Genomic DNA, 20392 nt, shown 5'->3' with positions numbered 1-20392 from the left:
CACTTATTAAAAGACCCAACCATTTCCTCCACCGACCCTCCACAGCTCTTGTTCCTTTACCACCACATGCTACCTGCTCGTCTCTCTTCATGACACCTCCGTTGACACTAACATCCCTAATGTCCATGGCCTCGCCACTCTTGGGCACTACCTTTCACAGTGCCCAACAGATTGCAAACCTACAACCTCCTTGCTAGTCATCATGACCAACTACATCCTCACCTACAGTTACTTTTCCTTTGAAGCCATCACCTACAAACAGGTCCGGTGTATTGCAGTGGGCACACCCATGGCACTCTACAATGCCAATCTATTCATGGCCCATATCCAGGAATTCTGTCTACCGTATTTACTCGAATCTAAGCCGCACTTTTTTTCTGGTTTTTGTAACCAAAAAAACCGCCTGCGGCTTAGAATCGAGTGCAAAGTAAGCGGAAGTTCTGAAAAATGTTGGTAATGGTAGGTGCCGCCACAACTAACTTCTGCCGTTGAATATATGTAGTGCTACACAGGCATGCTTTGCAGGCACAAAGATAAATACTGGCGCCAAAACCTCTGTGTCAGTAAAAAAATTAAAAAAAAATAGGTGGAAGACGAACATTTTTCTCCGCCCCGAGTTTCGACCATTTCATTTTCATACATTATCCAACAAAATAAATACAAATTCCGTATTGTTCATCTTCGAATGTAGTAGCATTTCAATGTACTACGAAAATCCGACTGGCATGACCGTTTGGGATGTTTGTCAACATGGCCAACTCTACGTTCTGAATTTTTTCCTACCCGTGAGAAGGGATGGTTGCTAATAGGAACTTTTATGAATTGTGAATCACACGCAGTATTCTCTTCACCATAAGAATAATACGAATATAAACATTTTGCCATGTATTCTTTCGTGTTTGCTGCTATCTCATTTAAATCCTTTCTGCCCAATAAACTAGAGTGCGACAACAGCAAACGCGGAAGAATATAGATATCATGTCATGTTTATATTCGTATTATTCTTATGCCTAATAGTGATACAGTCTGAATTGAAGCACGGGAATTGACTAGATTTTTAAATCTAAGATGACTCTAATTTCTGTGCAGAATATAATCACTAAAGAGCCGTCTGCAAAGATTTTCAAACGGAGAAAAGTTTTCTCTAAACTCTCGTTCAGAACATCTTCCATCATACGCAGCCTATTATTTGGTTCTTGTTGATCATTATCAAAGAAAGCAGCAGTGTAAGTAACAACAGATAGCAGTCTCTTGCCATTGTTTCGCTAATGAGACGATTCCTCTCTCTTCTTTTTTTTAAATCGTAAGCGGCGGTAGCGCGCACAAAAGCAACCCATGCCGCGAGCGGCGACAGGCCATAAACATTCATTATCAGAATGCGACGAACACAGTACAGTAATGCATTTTCAGCTTAGAGTGACGTAAACACCCATAACAAAGAGAACGGCACTTATCAGATGAAAGAAAAATAAGTAATCAATTCAAACCAGACGAAGCACGTGAAAAAGGAAGGGTACCCGTATAAATACGGATGGAGCGCCTGATGCATAGCAATGACTACCTGGTAAAGCTTAACTGCGAAGCTTACAACAACCAAACGTCTGTAGCTGCATCGTCATTTATTCGACCTAAATTGTGTCTCATATTACAATGGACCAACTTTGTATTGATTTGGAGGTGTGGCCTAAAACTTTTCTCTCTGCTTCGAGTCTCAAACTTCAGGTGCGGCTTAGATTCGGAAAAATTTTTTTTCTTGGTTTCGAGTCTCATTTTTCAGGTGCGGCTTAGATTCGAGTGCGGCTTAGATTCGAGTAAATATGGTAATCAGAATCCCAATATTGGTTTTTGAGAAAACTGTTTCAACTGGTCATGAATGGCAACAAACTTGATTTGCAACTATAAAAATCTAAATTCTGAAATGGTGAGCATTTATTGATTTTTGAAGGAAAAAAAGGAAAAAGAAATGCTCCTCAGTTATTTAACTGATATAAATTTCAGAATAACTGTTCAGTTCAGATGCAGCCAGAGCTTTACTGTGATGATACTGTCACTGCAAGCGATGATTAAAATTGATGGGCTGCGTCGCACTGCACTAGGATATAAATAACTTTCCAGCTGTGGCAGCATTAGGAAACATTACTGGGGGTGCTATCTTGAGGTACCAACTTTTGCATGAGATGTCATTCTGTGGTCGGCATGACATTGACCATCAGCTGTCATGTTTCTTCAGCCTTTTTGATCTTGGTTCTTCACAATTAATGTTGCAGAATACACACTCTTATTTTTTTAAAAGTTGTTTAATGAAAGTTGCATAAGTTCCAAAACTGCACAGCCAATTGGTATTAATGATACAGGTTTGTAGTTACATGCATTAGTTCTCAGACTTATCTTAAAAGTTAGACCAACCAGTGAGTTTTTCCAATTATATACAACATTCACTTTCTCCAGAGATTGCTGTTATATTGTTGTTGTAAGGACCAGTTCTTTCTGTACTCAGTGCAGAAACTGTCAGATGCCTACTCAAGTCCCGTGGCATTTCCTCTCCTGAGCAACTGCATTTACTTTTGGTTCAATGCTACTGTTATGAAAGCCCTACACAATTGGAAAAATTGCTAAGCTGTTATTCAAAATTTGTTATGTAAAATATTACTTTCTTATCCCATCCAATATTATAAGACGATGCCTAGTGAAACACTGTGATTTCTTCATCTTCCTCATCTTCCTCTTCTGTTATGGTTTATGTAGGGCCATGTGTAGCTCCTTCATGATTGAACTGCAATTTCTTCTTTTTCTTCTTCTTCTTCTTCTACTACTACTACTTCTACTTGTAGAACCTCTTCATCCTTTCTCTTCTGTTCTCCCGTTCAGGCAGCTTACAACTCATTGAGTATGTGCATGGTGAGTACAGGGCCCTAAGCTATTGCAGCACTTACTTCATTTCTTGTGCTGCAATCTCCCATCTCTAACTATTCTTACTTTCTTTCTCATGGGGCAGGCTTGTTGATGCGGCTATTTCTCTAAGTAGTGCTGTCTTTCATCTACATGCATATTATTTTATTTTACATTACTTTGTGGCAGAAGTAACTTTTGGTCCTCACTCTAGTTAACTTCTACTTTAAATTTGTTTGTGGTGTGGGCCAACTAGGAAAGAATGCCTTAAACAGTGCCTGCTACCTACAGTGTTACAGATCCTTTGATATATGTGTTTAAAAACTTAATGCGGTAGCCAATCTTAAAGTGATGGAGTCGTTACTTAACATTTTGGTACAGGCTCCTTACAACACAGGGTTCACACTTCTGCAAAGGAGTGTATGGTTGTCCTCTTGGGGCAACAGGGCTCCCAGCAGTTGCCGTCATGCCAGATGCCCTTTGCTGCGGTTGGTGTCAGCAGTGTGAAGAGCCATTAATAGGAGTAGATGGCATCAGGGCAGATAGTTCACACATGAAATGTTTTAGACTAAATCAGAATAATGGTCATACTGATCCAGCTGTCTCAACAGACAAGTATTGATAATTCAGTGGGATCAGTTAAGATTCTACCGCTTTCCCTATTATAGTGTGCTATAACATATGCTGCAAAATGTCTATAGTACCAACAAATAATGATAGACGTCTACCATGTGCCATGTGGTAAAGAGTACCATGACAATTGATATTTCATCAGGGGAGCAATTGATGAAGCTGAGTTGTCGTTCTAAAGAGAAGTACTTTGTATTAATGTAGTAGAAACTCAAAGATTTAAGTAAGCACCTCACAATTTTCACTGTGGATATCATTACAGCAGAGAAGTAGTCATCCATCAGAACAACAACATAGTTTATTAGAATGGTAATTCGAGAGATATTTGGTGAAAATTTAAGAACTCGCACCCATTTCCACAAATAATGAAACATTTTGCAGGGGAAAAGTGACCAACCAGCAGATTGGGAATGAAATAATTTATTCAATACCTGCTGCATACTATAACAGAATGAGATACTTTTACAGTGATGAAAACTGTATTTTTCACAAAACAAAGGAAGACAAATTTGGAGAAGTGCACTCTGCAAAATGAGTTACTTTTGCTGAAAACCTCCTGTGTTGCACAATCTCGTAGATTTAAGACTTGTGAAAGGCTGGGTGTCATAACATTGACTATTACTCCACATAAAACTTTGAATATGGTACAAGGAGTTACCTTTCACTGAGACATCACACTCTAGATAGCTGAGGGGCTATGAGCTACTGTATATACTCGAGTCTAAGCCACAATTTCTTTTCCTGTTTTCAGGATTTGAAAAGTGTCTGCCACTTATAATCAAGTGCAAAGCAAATGGAAGTTCTTAAAAATGGCACTAGGAGCCGCCAAAACTAACTTTTGCTGTTGAATACAAGCAGTGCTACACAGGCATGCTTTGCAGGTACAAGACTAAATACTGGCTCCAAAACTTCTGCATTCACTGAGCGAGGTGGTGCAGTGGTTAGGCACTGGACTCGCATTCGGGAGGATGACGGTTCAATCCCGGGTCCGGACATCCTGGTTTAGGTTTTAAGTGATTTCCCTAAATTGCTCCAGGCAAATGTCGAGATGGTTCCTTTGAAAGGGCATGGCCGACTTCCTTCCCCGTCCTTCCCTAATCCGATGAGACCGATGACCTCGCTGTCTGTTCTCTTTCCCTCAAACAACCCTCCAAACTAATGCATTAAAAAAGATTAGAAGATGAGTCTACTTTTTTTTTTTTTTCAAGGTCGATCACTGAATTTTAATACATTATCCAATGAAGGAAATAGAAATTCAGTATTGCTCATCTTCAAATGTAGTAGCCTTTCAAGTATTCTTCTTTACACAAGTACCAACAATGCACAAGGCTTTAGGATTGTTGCATGAGTTGACGAGCTGTGGCTCATTCCGATTTCATGTATTGTTTCATAGAATTTTGTGAAGTTCTTGGGTTAGTGAACCATAGTGAAATGCTTTTATTGTAGTGCCAAATTCAAGAAGGGTGTTATTTCTTTTTGTGCAAAAATGCTCTAATCATGCGATTGATGGGAGCAACGTCAGACATGGTGGCTGCAAAGAGACAAATTTTTTTAATGTTCCGTTTGCAGGAAAACCTTTAGTAGACCAAAATGTGGGCAGTATAATGGTCTTGAAGTACCATATTTACTCGAATCTAAACCGCACTCGAATCTAAGCCGCACCTGAAATTTGAGACTCGAAATTCAAGGGGAGAGAAAAGTTTTAGGCCGCACCTCCAAATCGAAACAAAGTTGGTCCATTGTAATATGAGACGCAATTTAGGTCGAATGAATGACGATACAGCTATAGTAGTTTGATTCGATTCGTAAATTTAGCAGTTAAGCTTTGCTAGGTAGCCATTGCTTTGCGTCAGGTGCATCATCTGTGTTTATACGGGTACCCTTCCTTTTTCACGTGCTTCATCTGGTTTAATTGATTGCTTATTTTTCTTTGATCTGATGGTGTTTACGTCACTTTAAGCTGAAAATGCATTACTCTACTGTGTCATGCATTGTTTGTCGCATTCTGATGATGAGTGTTTACGGCCTGTCGCCGCTCGCGGCATGGCTTGCTTTTGCGCACGCTACCGCCGCTTACAATTAAAAAAAAAAAAAAAAAAAAAAAAAAAGGAATCATCTCATTAGCGAAACAATGGCAAGAGACTGCTATTTTTAGTTACTTACACTGCTGCCTTCTTTGATAATGATCAACAAGAACCAAATAATAGACTGTGTATGATAGATGATGTTCTGAACGAGAGTTTAGCGAAAATTTTTCTCCGTTTGAAAATCTTTGTAGATGCCTCTTTAGTACATTACATTCTGCACAGAAATTAGAGTCATCTTAGATTTAAAATCTAGTCAATTGCCGTGCTTCATTTCTGACTGTATCACTATTAGGCATAAGAATAATATGAGTTTCATGACATGATATGTATATTCTTTCGCGTTTGCTGTTGTGTCACTCTAGTTTCGTAGTTTATTAGGCAGACAGGATTTAAATGAGATAGCAGCAAACACGAAAGAATACATGGCAAAATGTTTATATTCGTATTATTCTTATGGTGAAGAGAATACTGCATGTGATTCACAATTCATGGAAGTTTCTATTAGCAACCATCTCTTCTCACAGGTACGAAAATATTCAGAATGTAGAGTTGGCCATATTGACAAACATCCCAAACAGTCTTGCCAGTCGGATTTTCGTAGTACATTGAAATGCTGCTACATTCGAAGATGAACAATACGGAATTTGTATTTATTTCGTTGGATAATGTATGAAAATGCAGTGGTCGAAACTCGGCGCGGAGAAAAAAAGCTCGTCTTCCATATTTTTTTAAATTTTTTTTAAAAATTTATTTACTGACGCAGAGATTTGTGCCTGCAAAGCGTGCCTGTGTAGCGCTACACATATTCGACGCAGAAGTTAGTTGTGGCGGCACCTACCAATATTTTTCAGAATTTCCACTTACTTTGCATTTGATTCTAAGCCGCAGGCGGTTTTTCCGAAAAAAAGAAAAAAGTGCGGCTTAGATTCGAGTAAACACGGTAATTTTAAATGAGTTTGTTAAGGAACAGCATCAGAAATGCATGCCTGTGAATGCTGAATTTTTAAATTGCTCCAGTGCAAAAAATTGGAAATTTCAAGGCTACCTGCAACTGAATTGGTCTCTTTATGAAGTGCTGGGGTTTTTCACTTTAGAGATGAACTTAAGTTGTGTCGAAGATTGCCATAAAATTACAAATAAAAGGTGCTTCATAACTAGGTGATGCACTGAAAACTATTACTTTCTTGGCCAGATGGGGAATGCTGACCAAACTCCCATACATTTTGACTTGCTGTAGAATTATAAGCTTGATGCCAGAGGAAAGAAAGATACAAGTATTCTTGTGTCATGAAGTGAAAGACAGCAGATGTTCGTCATGCTTGCTTGCATAGCAGATAAACCTAAATTACTCCTATTCATAGTTTTCAAGTGAAAGTATTTACTGAAATTGGAAGCATTTCCAAAAACTATAAGTGTATGAGTAAATGAAAGTGAGTGGTTTTTGGAGGATATGGTGGTGGAATGGATTAGGCTTATGTTGAATCATTGCCCTGTCGCGTTGCTTGGTTTATACAGTCTGCTGGTGTTAGATGCACATGCAAGCCATACAACACCTGCAGTAGAACAAAAATTATTAGTAAGCAAAACAGACTTGGCAGTAATTCTAGGTGGGATGGTGTCATTTCTGCAATCACTTGATGCCTGTGTGAATAAACCATTTAAAGACAAGCTTAAACACATGTACACTGGCTGGTTTTGGAAAAATGACAGACAAATGACACCAACAGGACAATTTATACATGCAGGTTTGTTACAAGTGTGCCAGTGGATTGATGATGCATGGAAGTGTGTTCCAAATCAGACTGCAACAGACATTAAAAAAAAGGCCCGATATCAAATGTGCTAGATAATACAGAGGATGATTCTCTGTATGAATAAGTGAACAACAAGGAATTGAGTGATAGTCATTCAGAATTATTCAGCTGATATTTTAAACCTTTCATAAAATTTGTGTTATAAATGTAATAAAACTTTGTTTTACATTTCTGCCTTTAATTTCTAAGTTACTTTTATTCTTATTTTGTACGTGTTGCTTGTTGTACATTTGAAGTCTACTATTGAAAAGCCAATTTGCAAGCCTTTGTGCACATCAGTATGGCCAAAGCTGCATTTTGGATATTTTCCTACCCGTGGCAAGAGATGGTTGCTACGAATCATGAATCACATACACTCTTCACCATAAGAATATAAACATTACACCATACATTCTTCTGTGTTAGCTGTTACCTCATTTAAATCCTGTAAGCGTAACAAACTCAAGTGATACAATGGCAAACACTGAAGAATGAACATATAATGTAATGTTTAGATTCATTTTATTCTTGTGCTGAATAGTGATACATCAGGAATGAAGCATTGCAACTAACTTGTGGTATTGATTTTTAAATCTTCTACAACTACAAATTCTGTGCAGGCAAGTTATGTGATTTTAAATGTTTGAAAGAGTAAATTTATCTATAAAATAACCTTATCTAAGCTCGACTGCTAAGCTTACGACTCTAACCCAACTATTGTAACTGTAGCTTCATCTGTTGTATCTAATTTGTATCTCATGTTAGAATGAACCAACTTTGTTTCGATATTGGAATGTGGTGTACAACTCCTCCCCCCTGCTTGAAGTTTGACTCACATTTTTAGGATGGTTTCAGTAATCTAGAAGGTGAAGTGTATATTTTGTCTGGTGTGTACAAAAAGCTGCGAAAGATAACCGAATAGATACAAGCACCCACATCTTAGCTAATGGAGGAAATGACCTCCCAAAAAAAACATGTGTAGGTGCAACTGGAAATCGTAAGTCCTATTGTCCATGAGATATTTCCAATGTTTATTACTTTGGTTGCGTTTCATCCCATTGCCCAGCAGACGCAAAATGAAAGATCATTTCGCGAAGGTCATACTTGCGAACAACTGCCTTTGTACGTGAATTGTACAAAACATCACTTGACTGCCTGTAATATACTCTTGCAAGGAAAAAAAATATGAATTCATGCATACAATCAATATGATGACAAATTATGTAAAAGTTGCAGCTGTCACTCCACATACCTCAGCTTTTTTTTTTAATGTAACACTACCATCCCCTCTTATGAGTCCTGAATCACCATTTTCGGTAACCACTCTCCATACCCAGCCAGAAAGCAGGTTGCTCCTCTGTTGTCTGCCCGTGATAGGACTCCCTCTTGGGCCCCGTTTCCCTGGAAATCCACAGATCAGAGGCTCAACACTAGCCAGTAGCTGTAGGCAGCACAGACTCTTGATCCCAAGACTGCCTGTTCTTCTTCCATTCCTACACCCACAATAGGTAGGCCCTCACAAGAACCCCAACAGCCAAAAATTGTAAAACAGAGGTAGAAGGAGTAATCGCAGGAGAAGGCTCCTCTGATGATTCTGAAGATATCAGATTCCTGCATGCCATCGGGTTTTGAACCAGTCATCATTGATGTTGTTCCACACTCAACAGTGACAGATGTGGTCCTGGGATGTGACCTGTTTTCCTGGCCCCTCCATCACTAACTATAACACCCTCAATATGATGATCCAAAGGAGTTGTAATGGATATTACAGTCACTTGCCAGAAATGCAACAGCTATTTTCCTCTATTCTGCGATCTCAGTTGCTTTTCAAGAAACACGCTTCACTGGTAACCATACCCCAACAGTTTGAGATTACCACGCATTCTGCAGGAACTATACTGGCCCTGAAAGGGCACTTGGAGGAATCTGTGTGTTGGTGCCCACAGATGTCATCAGTGAGTGGAATCCCCTCCGTACCGTGTTGGAAGAAATAACAGTGCAAGTGCAAATGAAACTGGTGATCACCATTGTATAGTGTTTATTTACCTCCAGGCAGGCCGCTTACCTTAAGTTGACCACCTTAACCTCACTTCTCCCCGTCCCTATTTTTCTCCTGCTTGTGTATATCAATGTGTACCACCCCATGTCAGAAAGTAAAGTACCACCTAATCTGATAGGGATGTTCTGATTGACCAGTTTGTTCTGATTGACCAGTTTGTTCTGATCTTGATCAGCGTCTCCCCAATGATGCTATTCCTATCCATTTTAGAGCTGCCCATGACACCTTTTTAGCTATTGTCAGAATTGTGTCTTCGCTCCAGTGGTTGCTAGGCACATCTTTGTGAGAATGATCGCTTTCTGGTAATCCTGCCATTTCTTTGTCAGCTACCACATTGGGCACATCAAAGATCTGACTGACAGTTGTTTGCCTTTACTCTCATCTTTGCAGTCATCTCTGTCAGATTACATTGAGTAGGTTATGGGACATGTGTACGCATTTTTGACACAATCGGCTGCACTACGGGAACTGTTGTTCCCCTTTCTACAAATCCCTCTACTGCCATCTGCTGCCATGGTGGACCGCTGCCATGGTGGACCAACGACATAGCAACAGATGTTCAGTGTTGCTCAATAACCGTGCAACATTTCAAGCAACATGCCTTAAAAGTTAGTTCATGCTAAAGCTTGCCATTTAATAAGACACAGTAATGGGGAGTGCTAAGACTGCTACATCTCCTTCGTGGGACAATGTGCCTCATCATCCTGGGTGTTGGCTAAGCTCCATAGTCTTCTGGTTTGATGTTTTCTTCTGGGCTGCCAAAGATCAGCTACTGTTCTGGGTCACTTCCTGCAGGGTGACATCTTTGTATTATGCATTGTTCCTTGCTGTACACCTTTCAGGCCAGTTTGTGACAACATCCATGTCATCATCTTACCCAGCTTCCATTTGAATGCGTAAGCAGAAAGTTGAAGACATTTCCATATCTATCATTCCCTGCCATGCCAAATTATGTAATGAACTGTTCACGGACTGGGAACTGCTTCAGGCTCTTTCCTTGTCACATGTTACCGCCCCAGGCTCTGATTTGATGCATAATCAGATGATTCAACCTCTGAATGTTATCCAAAGCTTCATCTGCTCAGAGGGTTCGATTGTATTTGGCTCGTAGGTGTCTTTCCTTTGCAATGGTGATATAGTATTGTCATACCAGTCCTTAAGCCAGGCAAAAACCCATCATCCATTGACAGCTAGTGTCCAATTAGCCTCACCAATGTTCTTTGGAAACTGCTTGAAAGGGTGGTTGTCCACCAGTTATGCCGAGTTCTTGAATCTTGGGGCCTTTCATCTCCCTATCAGTGTGATTTCCGGGAAGCTAATCCACAGCTGACCATGTGATCAGGTTGAGAAAGGCAGACTGGCAGATGTTTTCTAAACACCAACATCTCATTGTAGTCTTCTTTGACCTAAATGCAGCATATACCACTTGGTCCCATCACATTTTACTTACTCTGCATGATTGGGGAAGTTGAGGCTCACTACCAATTTTTATTCATCACTTAATACCCGCCAGTTGTTTTGGGTTAAGAGCTGGTACATCACTCAGCTCCCCATGGATCCAAGAAAACAGCATACAACTGGGCTCCTTGCTGAGTTTTACAGTATTTATCATCTCCCTTCAATTGACTGGGTATCTCCATTAGGCCACTGGTCACCCCCGTGTTTTATTCGGATGACTTTTGCTTTTGGTATGGCACCCATTTTGTTGCATTGGCTGAAAACCAGCATCAGAATGTTTTCCAAAGGACCTCTGCTTGGACCCTTTCCCATGGTTTTCAGTTCTCTCCTGCGAAAATGGAGTAATGCATTTCCGTCAGTGTGTTGTGTTCCACCCTGACCCAGAACTCTTAACTTGCCTGCCCCATGTTCATCAGCTACAGACTTAATTGTATGTGGAAGCTTAACACACTGCTTCCTTGCCAACAACACTTTGGGTGTAGGTTGCACTACTCTCCTCCATATTTACTGTGACCTGCTTTTGTCGCAGTTGGACTATGGTTGCCAGACTTGTGGCTCAGTTTCATCTTCAGCTTTGAAATTGTTGGATCCATCCTGTCATCGTGGAGTGAGACTGACTGCCTTTCGGACTAGACCTAAGACTGTCTTCGCTGAAGCTGGAATCTTCCCCCTTTGGTTCCAGTGGTGCCAACTCTTGCTCATTTATCATTACCGTCTGACAGTTTCCTAATAATCCAATTTATCACAATGTATTTGCGTACCAGTGGCTTCGACCCCATGACACCTACCCGGTTGTGGTATACCCAGTTGGAATGCATCTTGAGGCTCTCTGCCAGGACTTGTGTCACCTCTCCTGTTACTACCCAGACCATGAACTAGGTTTGATATATTTCAAGGTTCCAAAGTTTTAGTGATGTCCATGACTTTTTGGCACCTTTTTGTCTTGGTTCGTCAGGAGTATCAGGATGCTGCTCTGATTTACACTATTGGGTCTAAAACCATGGGTAAGATGGAATATGCATTTACATCTTCCACCAGTCAAGTGGAACTAATTGCCATTAACAGAGCTGTGTGTTTTATCGTATAGATCTCCCTTGAGTGTTTTAATTTGCAGTGACTTAATGAGCAGTCTGTAGGGCATTTATCAATGTTACTCACCTTTGAAATCTGCTATTCATGACTTTCTCTCTAACCTTAGTCATGTTGCCAGCTGAGTTGTCTTTGTCTAGGTCCCAAGTCATATGGGTAACCCAGGGAATGAAATGACTAACAATTTGGCAAGAGAAGCAATTAAGTCACCTAACATTCACTTTGATGATCCCATGTGCAGATGTGTGGGTGCAAGTAACACCTCTCCTCACATGGGGATGGACAACTTCTGGTTGGCTATTGCCCCCCTCTAATAAACTCTGCATTATTAAGGAGATTACTGCTGCATGCTGCTGCATCCTCCATTCTTCCTGGAAGAAATCCATTGTCCTAGTTCTCTCCGCATTCAACATACCAGGCTAACTCGTAATTTTACTTTATATAATGAGCATTGTGGTTGCAGAGCCTTACAGATAGACCTCGTACCATGCCAGAATGTCCCCTCCTCCTCGCTCTCCAAGTTAAGCATGGTCTTCTCAGTTTCACGAGTGGTTGTACTGCTTCTTTTTTCTCCTTTAAAGTTGTTTTTATTTTCAGGTATAACATTTTAAACTCCCTTTGGGGTGGGAATGTTGAGGTTACGGTGTCTCCTGCCACATGCCGGCTGTGGCGGACCTCCCAACTCTTGCTCCTCTGGCAGCTGCCTCTGTCATCCCTCTCTTACTCTGTTTTACTTGCATTTACAAGGTGCATACACCCAGGGACAACTGGGAAAAACTGGGGATTTTTTTTCATCTGGAAAACAAATAGGAATTTTTTAGGATTATGTGAATTTTTCATTGGTTTAGTTTTCAATTTAATTTTTGTAATTTTGGCTGGTAAGAACAGATACTCAAACAAAAAATTTGACTTCAGTCTGCTAATGCAGAATAATACTGCAGCAATAAAACATAATGTGAGAATAACACCCAAAATAAAACTTAAGTTTCAAAGAAAGTGCAGTATTTACACCAACAAAACACAGTGCACATACAAGCGTCTGCCGATAACAAAATGTGTCAAAGGCTTTAGGATGAAGATTTAAGTAATTCTTTATAACAACAAACTGCTTTTGATGAGCATGATGTTACAGCTGTTTTCATTTGTAACAGGTCCCACGAAAATATTTTGAATGGTGGTTTCAGAAGCGCTACTTTCATAACAAATTTCCTTTTATGCAAGACAAATTACGTTATGTTTGAGAATGCGTGATAAATTTCTCAAATCAGGGAGAATTTGACTCTTTCAAAACTTAAAAATTTGAGGACCAGCCGCTGAGAAAAATTTCAGGCCCAGAAGACCAGCCTTTTATGCCATCATTTAAAATTGTACTGGCACATTTGTGTTTGATACAACTTAAAGGGTAACACAGGCTTAAAAAGACCAGTCTTCAAGGTTAGTATTTCATATTTATTTTAGTTTTTCTTTCTTTTACTGTTCTGAATCTTTTGACTGAGATGCATTGTTAACTCTGTAACTGTCTTTGCCCTTAATCAGGTTGATTATGACTAGATGCAGGAGGGCTTTCTCTTGCCACAGATGAGCCTTGGAAAATGTCTCATCTGCTCTGTCTTATATACCAACCTAATCTATGAGATGCTACTCAAAATATCCAAGAATTTCATTTTAAAAATCAGAAAACTATACGTATGTCCTAATGTCTTCTGTTACCTTCAAAGTTGTAACCTCTGGCATATATACAATAATCCTAGCGTTGTTCCAATTTTGGGAAACACTCCTGGAAGTCTGCAGGGTGAAAGGACTCATTGTGATTCCACTTGGATGTATTCATTGGAGTCAAAATCTCATCCTTTCAGTGTGATTTTCATCTTCAGGAACAGGTAGAAATCGCATGGGGCTAGGTCTGGTGAGTAGGGAGATTGGCACCCACTGCAATATTGTTTTTGGCCAGGAATCCCTTCACAAGTGAAGAAGTGTGCGCTGGTTCATTGTCATGGTGCATCAACCAGTTTTTCTTTTTCCACAACTCTGTCCTTTCGTGCTGAACGTTATCCCTTAGTCACCTCAAACTACCTGTTGACAGTCTGACTAGGTGGAACAAACTCCTTATGCTCTATTCCCCAAATGTCGAAAAAAATTACTGCATTAACTTCAAGCTGCTGTGAACGCTTTGAGCTTTCCTCAACCTTGAAGAAGTTGGCGTTTTCCATTGTGATGATTGCTGCTTTGTTTGAGGTTCATAACCATAGAGCCAAGATTCATCACCTTTTATGACTCTGGATAAGAATTTTGGACACACTTGAACTCTTTGTTGCAACTCAGTGCACATCTGAATCCTTAGATTTTGTTGATCAATGCCGAGAAGGCGAGGGACAAACTTTGCTGCTGTTCATCTCATGTTCAGTTCATTGGCTAGAATTTGTTGATGTATGCTGTATGACAGCACAAGTCAGTTAGAATTGTCAATCTTTGGTCTCCATGAATCACGTCATGCAGTTTCAGGATCATTTTCATTGTGGTTCATGTTGCCAGTCAACCGGAATTTTTGTCATCTTCCACAGTTTCTTCGGCCTTCCTCGAAGTATTTGAACCACTCAGATGTTCTTGCTTATCTCACTGCAATCTCACCAAATGCCTCTGTCAGCATGTGGTGGGTTTGAGCTGGAGTTTTCCTCAACTTGAAACAGAATTTGGTGCAAATCCTTTGCTCCTTAGTGTTTTCCGTTTAACAGTCACAGAAGTGCTGAAACATGTCATGACATGCATCACCAAAACTCTCACTGTGTGTGGCTAAAATGATACAACTTTGTGCTGCAGCAGCTAAGACCTGTACATCGAGACATCTAGTGGCAGAATTTTGTATTCCAGGTAGTTTGACCAGTACAGTGAAATCCTCAGCTAATTTTTGTAGCACCTCGTACATATGTTTTATTTCCCCATAAATCATTTCATAGCTGTGACGTCAATACTACCTTTAATGCTTCAATCTTACCACTCCTACATACTTCCAGTATCTGAGCCCATCCAGATGCTCTCACTCTTGACCGAGGAACTGATCACCTCGCAGTTTAATCTCTTAATCCCAAACAACCCTCTTCTGTTCTCTTGCACTTTTCCCAAGATCATCAGTATCCTCTTGTCTGCTCCACTGATGACTTGCTCTATCCTTTTCCTGTATTCTTCTCTGTCATTGCTGTTTTGCTTTTTGGCATATTGGCTGGTGTGCTTTTGCTTCTCCAATTTTTTTTGCCTTCCACTTCAATCACCAGTTCAGACTAACCCTTCCTGCTTTCAACAACACATTTTGTTCCTGCCTTTCCTCTTGTCCTCCTCATTGTTTCCTCTACTCTTTTCATCATTGTATCCGTATTCACCCTGCTCACATGTCCTACAAACTGAGACCTTCATAGTTTGATTTCTCCTGATAATAGTCCTCATGCTGTGGTACAGTTCTTCCATAAGTTTTTGCATCCATCTCTCACCACCTCTTTTAGGACCCACTATTTTCCCCAATATTTTTTCTCTTCTTTTTCTAGTTGTGCTATACCATATTTTCCCAGTGTTCTTGTCTCAGCCATGTATAGTACCGCATTCCTCAACATTGCCTTTTTGTATCTGGATTTTGTCTCTGTAGCTACATTATTTTGCTTATATATATCGCTGTTCATAAAGAAAGCATTCCTTGTCTTTTACCCTGTGTGTTTTTCTGCCATTGACCCTGTTTCTTCTTGTTATAGGAGGGTCATTTCAAAAGTTCTGCACACTGAAGGTAGAAATGAATAAAATAATTTATTTTACAAAATACCTTTTCAGGTCTTTAATACAATCTCCATTATTGCTTATGACAACTTTGCAATGTCTTCACAATGTCTGTATCCCAGATCGGACACCTTCAGTGTTGAGCTGTCTGATTACTCGTGTCACCTCACTGGAAGCTTTATCAGTTGTATCAAAACCTTTTCCATGGAGTTGTTCCTTCAGTTGGGGAAATAACTCAGTCTTGTGGGCTCATATTAGGACCTTATGGTTGGTGGGGAAGTATTTCCAATCCAGAGTTTTTGATCGTCTCTCTCAATGTTGGGCAATATGTGGTATTGCATTACTGTGCAAAATGAGGACACCATGTGCAAGCATGTCAGGCCTTCTTTGATGAATTTTCAGGTGCAAAATGTTTTACAGAAACAAGTTGTGGTACACACCTGTTACAAACGTCCTCTGTTTGTAGCTCTGACTCGGTGTCAAGAATTGGAACTTTTCTATTGTAACAACAGAGACTTCAGTTCTGGCTGAAAATCTTATAGCCCAGTTTCATCAAGTGCAACAATCCTTTTCAGAAACTGTTCTTCTGTTTGATAACATTGAAGCAGTTCTGTGACTCTTTTGTGAGCTGCTTTCTGCTCTTCACACATATAATGCAGAACCCGTCTGGAAGCAAATTTTGTCATCTTTAACTTTTCAATTATGATTCTTTAAACTGAAATGACAAACATTCCCATTTCATGTACAGTTTCCTCACTTTTTCTTTTTTTTCCGATCTTCTCTGTGTCATTAACAATAACAGTTGATGAGCTTACACATCTTGGGTTGTCCTCAGTGCTTATTCGACCGTCACAGAAACGAGGAGACCACCGTGATACTGTACTGTGATCCACTACCCTATTCACTCACATCTCTCTAAAAGCATTGTAAATTTCCATTGACTTCTTTCCACATAGGGATTCAATTTTGATGTAGAAATGCTGGTCACTACGTGTAATCTGACCTGACTCAGTTTCAGCTTATATTTTAAAACTGAATTACTCATGACACAGCCACGTGAGCCAGCAAACAAATATACAACCTTAAAGCCTGAAGTCTTGCTCACAGCTGACTTGAGTTTCAACTTGATCACACACCTTAGCAGTCGTGGATATGCAGTGTCCAGGACTTTTGAAATGTCCCTCATATATGCCCCAGATATTTAAATGTATCCATATTTTGTATGATGTATTCTGGTGTTTTCCAATCCTCAGTGGTAATCAGTGTTTGTGTCTCACACGTGATCATCAGTTCCACCATTTCTTCTTCTTCTTCTTCTTCTTCTTCTTCTTCTTCTTCTTCTGTCTCCTAATCACTTTATTTTTCACAGAGTCTTGGCAGTCTGCTTGGATCCTATTATCCTTCTGCCCCCCCCCCTTCCTTTCCCTATCAGTCCTTATGTTCCCATTTTCTTATTTATTGCTCTCCACTGTCTGATCACTTTGTACACGACTATGTCGAATAAAATTTGTGACAATCCGTCTCCCTATCTGACACAGGTCTTGATCTAAAAATCTTCCGATAGTGTTCCTCTGAATCTTACTCTTGTCTTTGTGTTTATCAGAATTTCCTTTATTGGTTCTTTAGTAGTGCTGTTTAGTCCCCTGTTCTTCACAATCCTTCCAAGAGGGTGCCTTTTGATGAAGTCATAGGCGTTTGTGGAATCTACTAAAGTTACTGCTATCTTTCTTGTTCTGTAAAACCCTATGTTCTATCAATTGAATCCTCTCCCCTTCCTAAATCCTATTTTGAGAGTCTCCAGTTATACTTACAGTCTATTATTCTCTCTCTTCAGGTGTAATTTCGGCAGCATCTTATAGCCGACATGTAGCAGCGATGTTTGTCTTCAGTTGTTTGCATTCATCTTGTCTCCCTTCTTATGTATTGGCACTATGATAGCATTCTTTCGTTCTTCTGGTAGCTTCTACATCCACCAAATCTGGCAGATAACATTGATCATGTATAGACTGCCTTTCAGTCTCCCTGTTTCATCAACTTGGCTACTATCCTATATTCTTCAGTTACCTTATTATTCTTTAATTAGCTTATGGCTTGTGCAGCATTAATTCTGGTTGAAGTTGTGACTCTTCATCCCCCCTCTGTGTATGATTCCAATTCCAGCTAGTCTTCAGGTGGTTCGCAATTCAGCCAGTCATGAAAGTTTTCTGCAAGTATCTTACAGTTCTCTTTTACACTACTGGCTATTCCCTCTTTATTATCTCTTATAAGCAATTCTCTACTCGTGCACTTGCAACTTTACTATAACTTCCTATCATTATTATTAAACCACAGTAGGTGGTCATTTGCCTCATTCTTTTGCACCACAGCCCATACTTACTGGTGCATTTCCTTCAACATTCTCAAGTGTTGTGTATGTCCTTGACATAATCCCCCACCTCATTTGTTGCTAGGAATCAAAGTTTACCATCAGAAGCAGGTTGTCATACTCTTTCCTTACAACAGTTTTCTAAAAATACATTTATTGCTATATTTTGGTCACTGCACCAATACTAAATGTCTTTTGCATTTCTCCAAGTCTTATTTTTGTATTTCATATATAATGTGAAAAACTGATAACTGAAAATAACCCCAACAATGCATCGAATTGGATGGATGTATGAAATGAAGGAAAGAGAGAGATAAAAGATGATAACTTACTTTTCTGTCCTAATGCTACTGAGTTTAACATTGGATCTGATGGATGAATCTATTCTCTATACTCCAAATATGGAATGTGGAGATTATATCCACTAGTGATTGGTAGGCTATATCGCTTTGTGTCATTTCCACTCCAATTCTAATGTATACCTGTTTTGGCCAGCAAGTAAGCCACTCCTAAAAAAAAGAACTGGAAATGGGGAAGCACTTACTTTGAGGATGGCAAGGAGATGGAAGTAAACCTACACAGAGCTTGCCCGGTTGGCCGTGCGGTCTAACGCACGGCTTTCCGGGCGGGAAGGAACGCCTGGTCCCCGGCACGAATCCGCCCGGCGGATTTGTGTCGAGGTGCGGTGAACCGTTCAGTCTGCGGATGGTTTTTAGGCGGTTTTCCATCTGCCTCGGTGGATGCGGGCTGATTCCCCTTATTCCACCTCAGTTACACTATGTTGGCGATTGCTGCGCAAACAAGTTCTCCACGTATGCCACCATTACTCTACCACGCAAACATAGGGGTTACACTCGTCTGGTGTGAGACGTTCTGTGGGGGGTCCACCGGGGGCCAGACCACACAATAACCCTGGGTTTGGTGTGGGGAGGCGGAGGGGTGAAGTGGACTGCGGTAGTTGTTGTGGGGTTGTGGGCCACTGCGGCTGGGACGGAGCCTCTCCATCATTTCTAGGTCCCCGGTTAACATACAATACAATACAATACAATACAAGCCTACACAGTAATTGGATGAGAAAACAATAGTGTGAAGGAAACATTGTCTGTTGGTGAAATAAATAATAAGCTACATTAATGTTTTCTAATTATTATGTTTCATGCTTTTCTATTACATTGCAGTATTCTAAATGCCTGCAAAAAGAAGTTTCTGTAAGTATTATTTGTTTATATTTGCAGAAGTAATTGGACAGCACAGCAGATACGATTGTTCAGCAAGGCTGTTCGTGCTCTAAATCAAGATCGGCTGTCACGGCTTCTGTGTGAGGGATCACCGTCAGAAGCTGCAAAGCGGCGTATAGTTGCAGACACAACAGCTCGACGACTGCGACAGTTGCTGGCCAGTGTAAACTGGGAAATGCGTCTTGTGCAGTGGCTTCACACAACACTTGTAGACACACTTAGCAATGCGTACCTAGCAGCTTACTTAGATGCATTACAGGTAATACTTGAAATTTTCAGATTTGCTTATGTGCAGTGTTAATAACTGCAGTTGACAGCACACGTAATGGCCAGAGCTGAGATTTGAGCTGTTTGTCAAGTTAAGCAGGTGCTAATCATATGATGGCATTGTTCATATAAATTTATATGTATATTTGTAAATAAGATAGTGAAAGCATGCACCCTATAAAAACATACAAGAAAATGTTCAACTTCAGCTCTGGCCAAGACTTCAACAGCTGATTTCTGCGCTGTTAAGCATACTAATTGCTTAATATGATTAATTCAGACAATTATAATTATCTTAATACCAATGTCCCAGTTTTTCAAACCTATAGAATACTTTTGAGGTCTTAAGAGGAAATAAAAAATAAATTGAAAGAGATGAATGTGCATGTTGCCTGTGTGGCAGCTTTACAGTTCATTCATTAATTTTGTTACACAGCTCCTGATTTAAAAATTTTTGTTTCTTGTCTTGTAAACACTGCATTTTATCTTACTAACTTCTTATTGTACCAAAAGGAAAGCTAATGCCATAGGTTAATATGTGTAGAGGGAGAAAATGTCAGTTAGTGTGGGAACTGGCCACTGAGTCATCAAAAGAAAGTTCAAATTTACTATGCAAATGATTACAATTTAGGCTCAAAATTCAAAGAATTAACCCAAGAGAGGAGCTTATTTAATTGCACAATGCACTATCTGACATTGCTGTCTTCACTCTCCTATGCAACTAACTTGTGTGACCAGTCTCCTCATATAAGATTATG

General features: G+C 39.9%; 1 protein-coding gene across 1 annotated transcript in view; it reads left to right on the top strand.

The window, feature by feature from the left end:
- LOC124780708 (KAT8 regulatory NSL complex subunit 3) overlaps positions 1–20392 on the top strand; it is a 167873-nt gene that overhangs the window by 20119 nt on the left and 127362 nt on the right. The window contains exon 5 of the mRNA XM_047253802.1: positions 19365–19626. Within this exon, the coding sequence (XP_047109758.1) occupies positions 19365–19626 (262 nt within the window). The remainder of the gene's footprint in view (positions 1–19364; positions 19627–20392) is intronic.

This window comes from Schistocerca piceifrons, chromosome 1, assembly GCF_021461385.2.
Source record: "Schistocerca piceifrons isolate TAMUIC-IGC-003096 chromosome 1, iqSchPice1.1, whole genome shotgun sequence".
Classification (NCBI taxonomy): domain Eukaryota; kingdom Metazoa; phylum Arthropoda; class Insecta; order Orthoptera; family Acrididae; genus Schistocerca; species Schistocerca piceifrons.
This window is presented reverse-complemented; position numbering and strand designations above follow the sequence as displayed.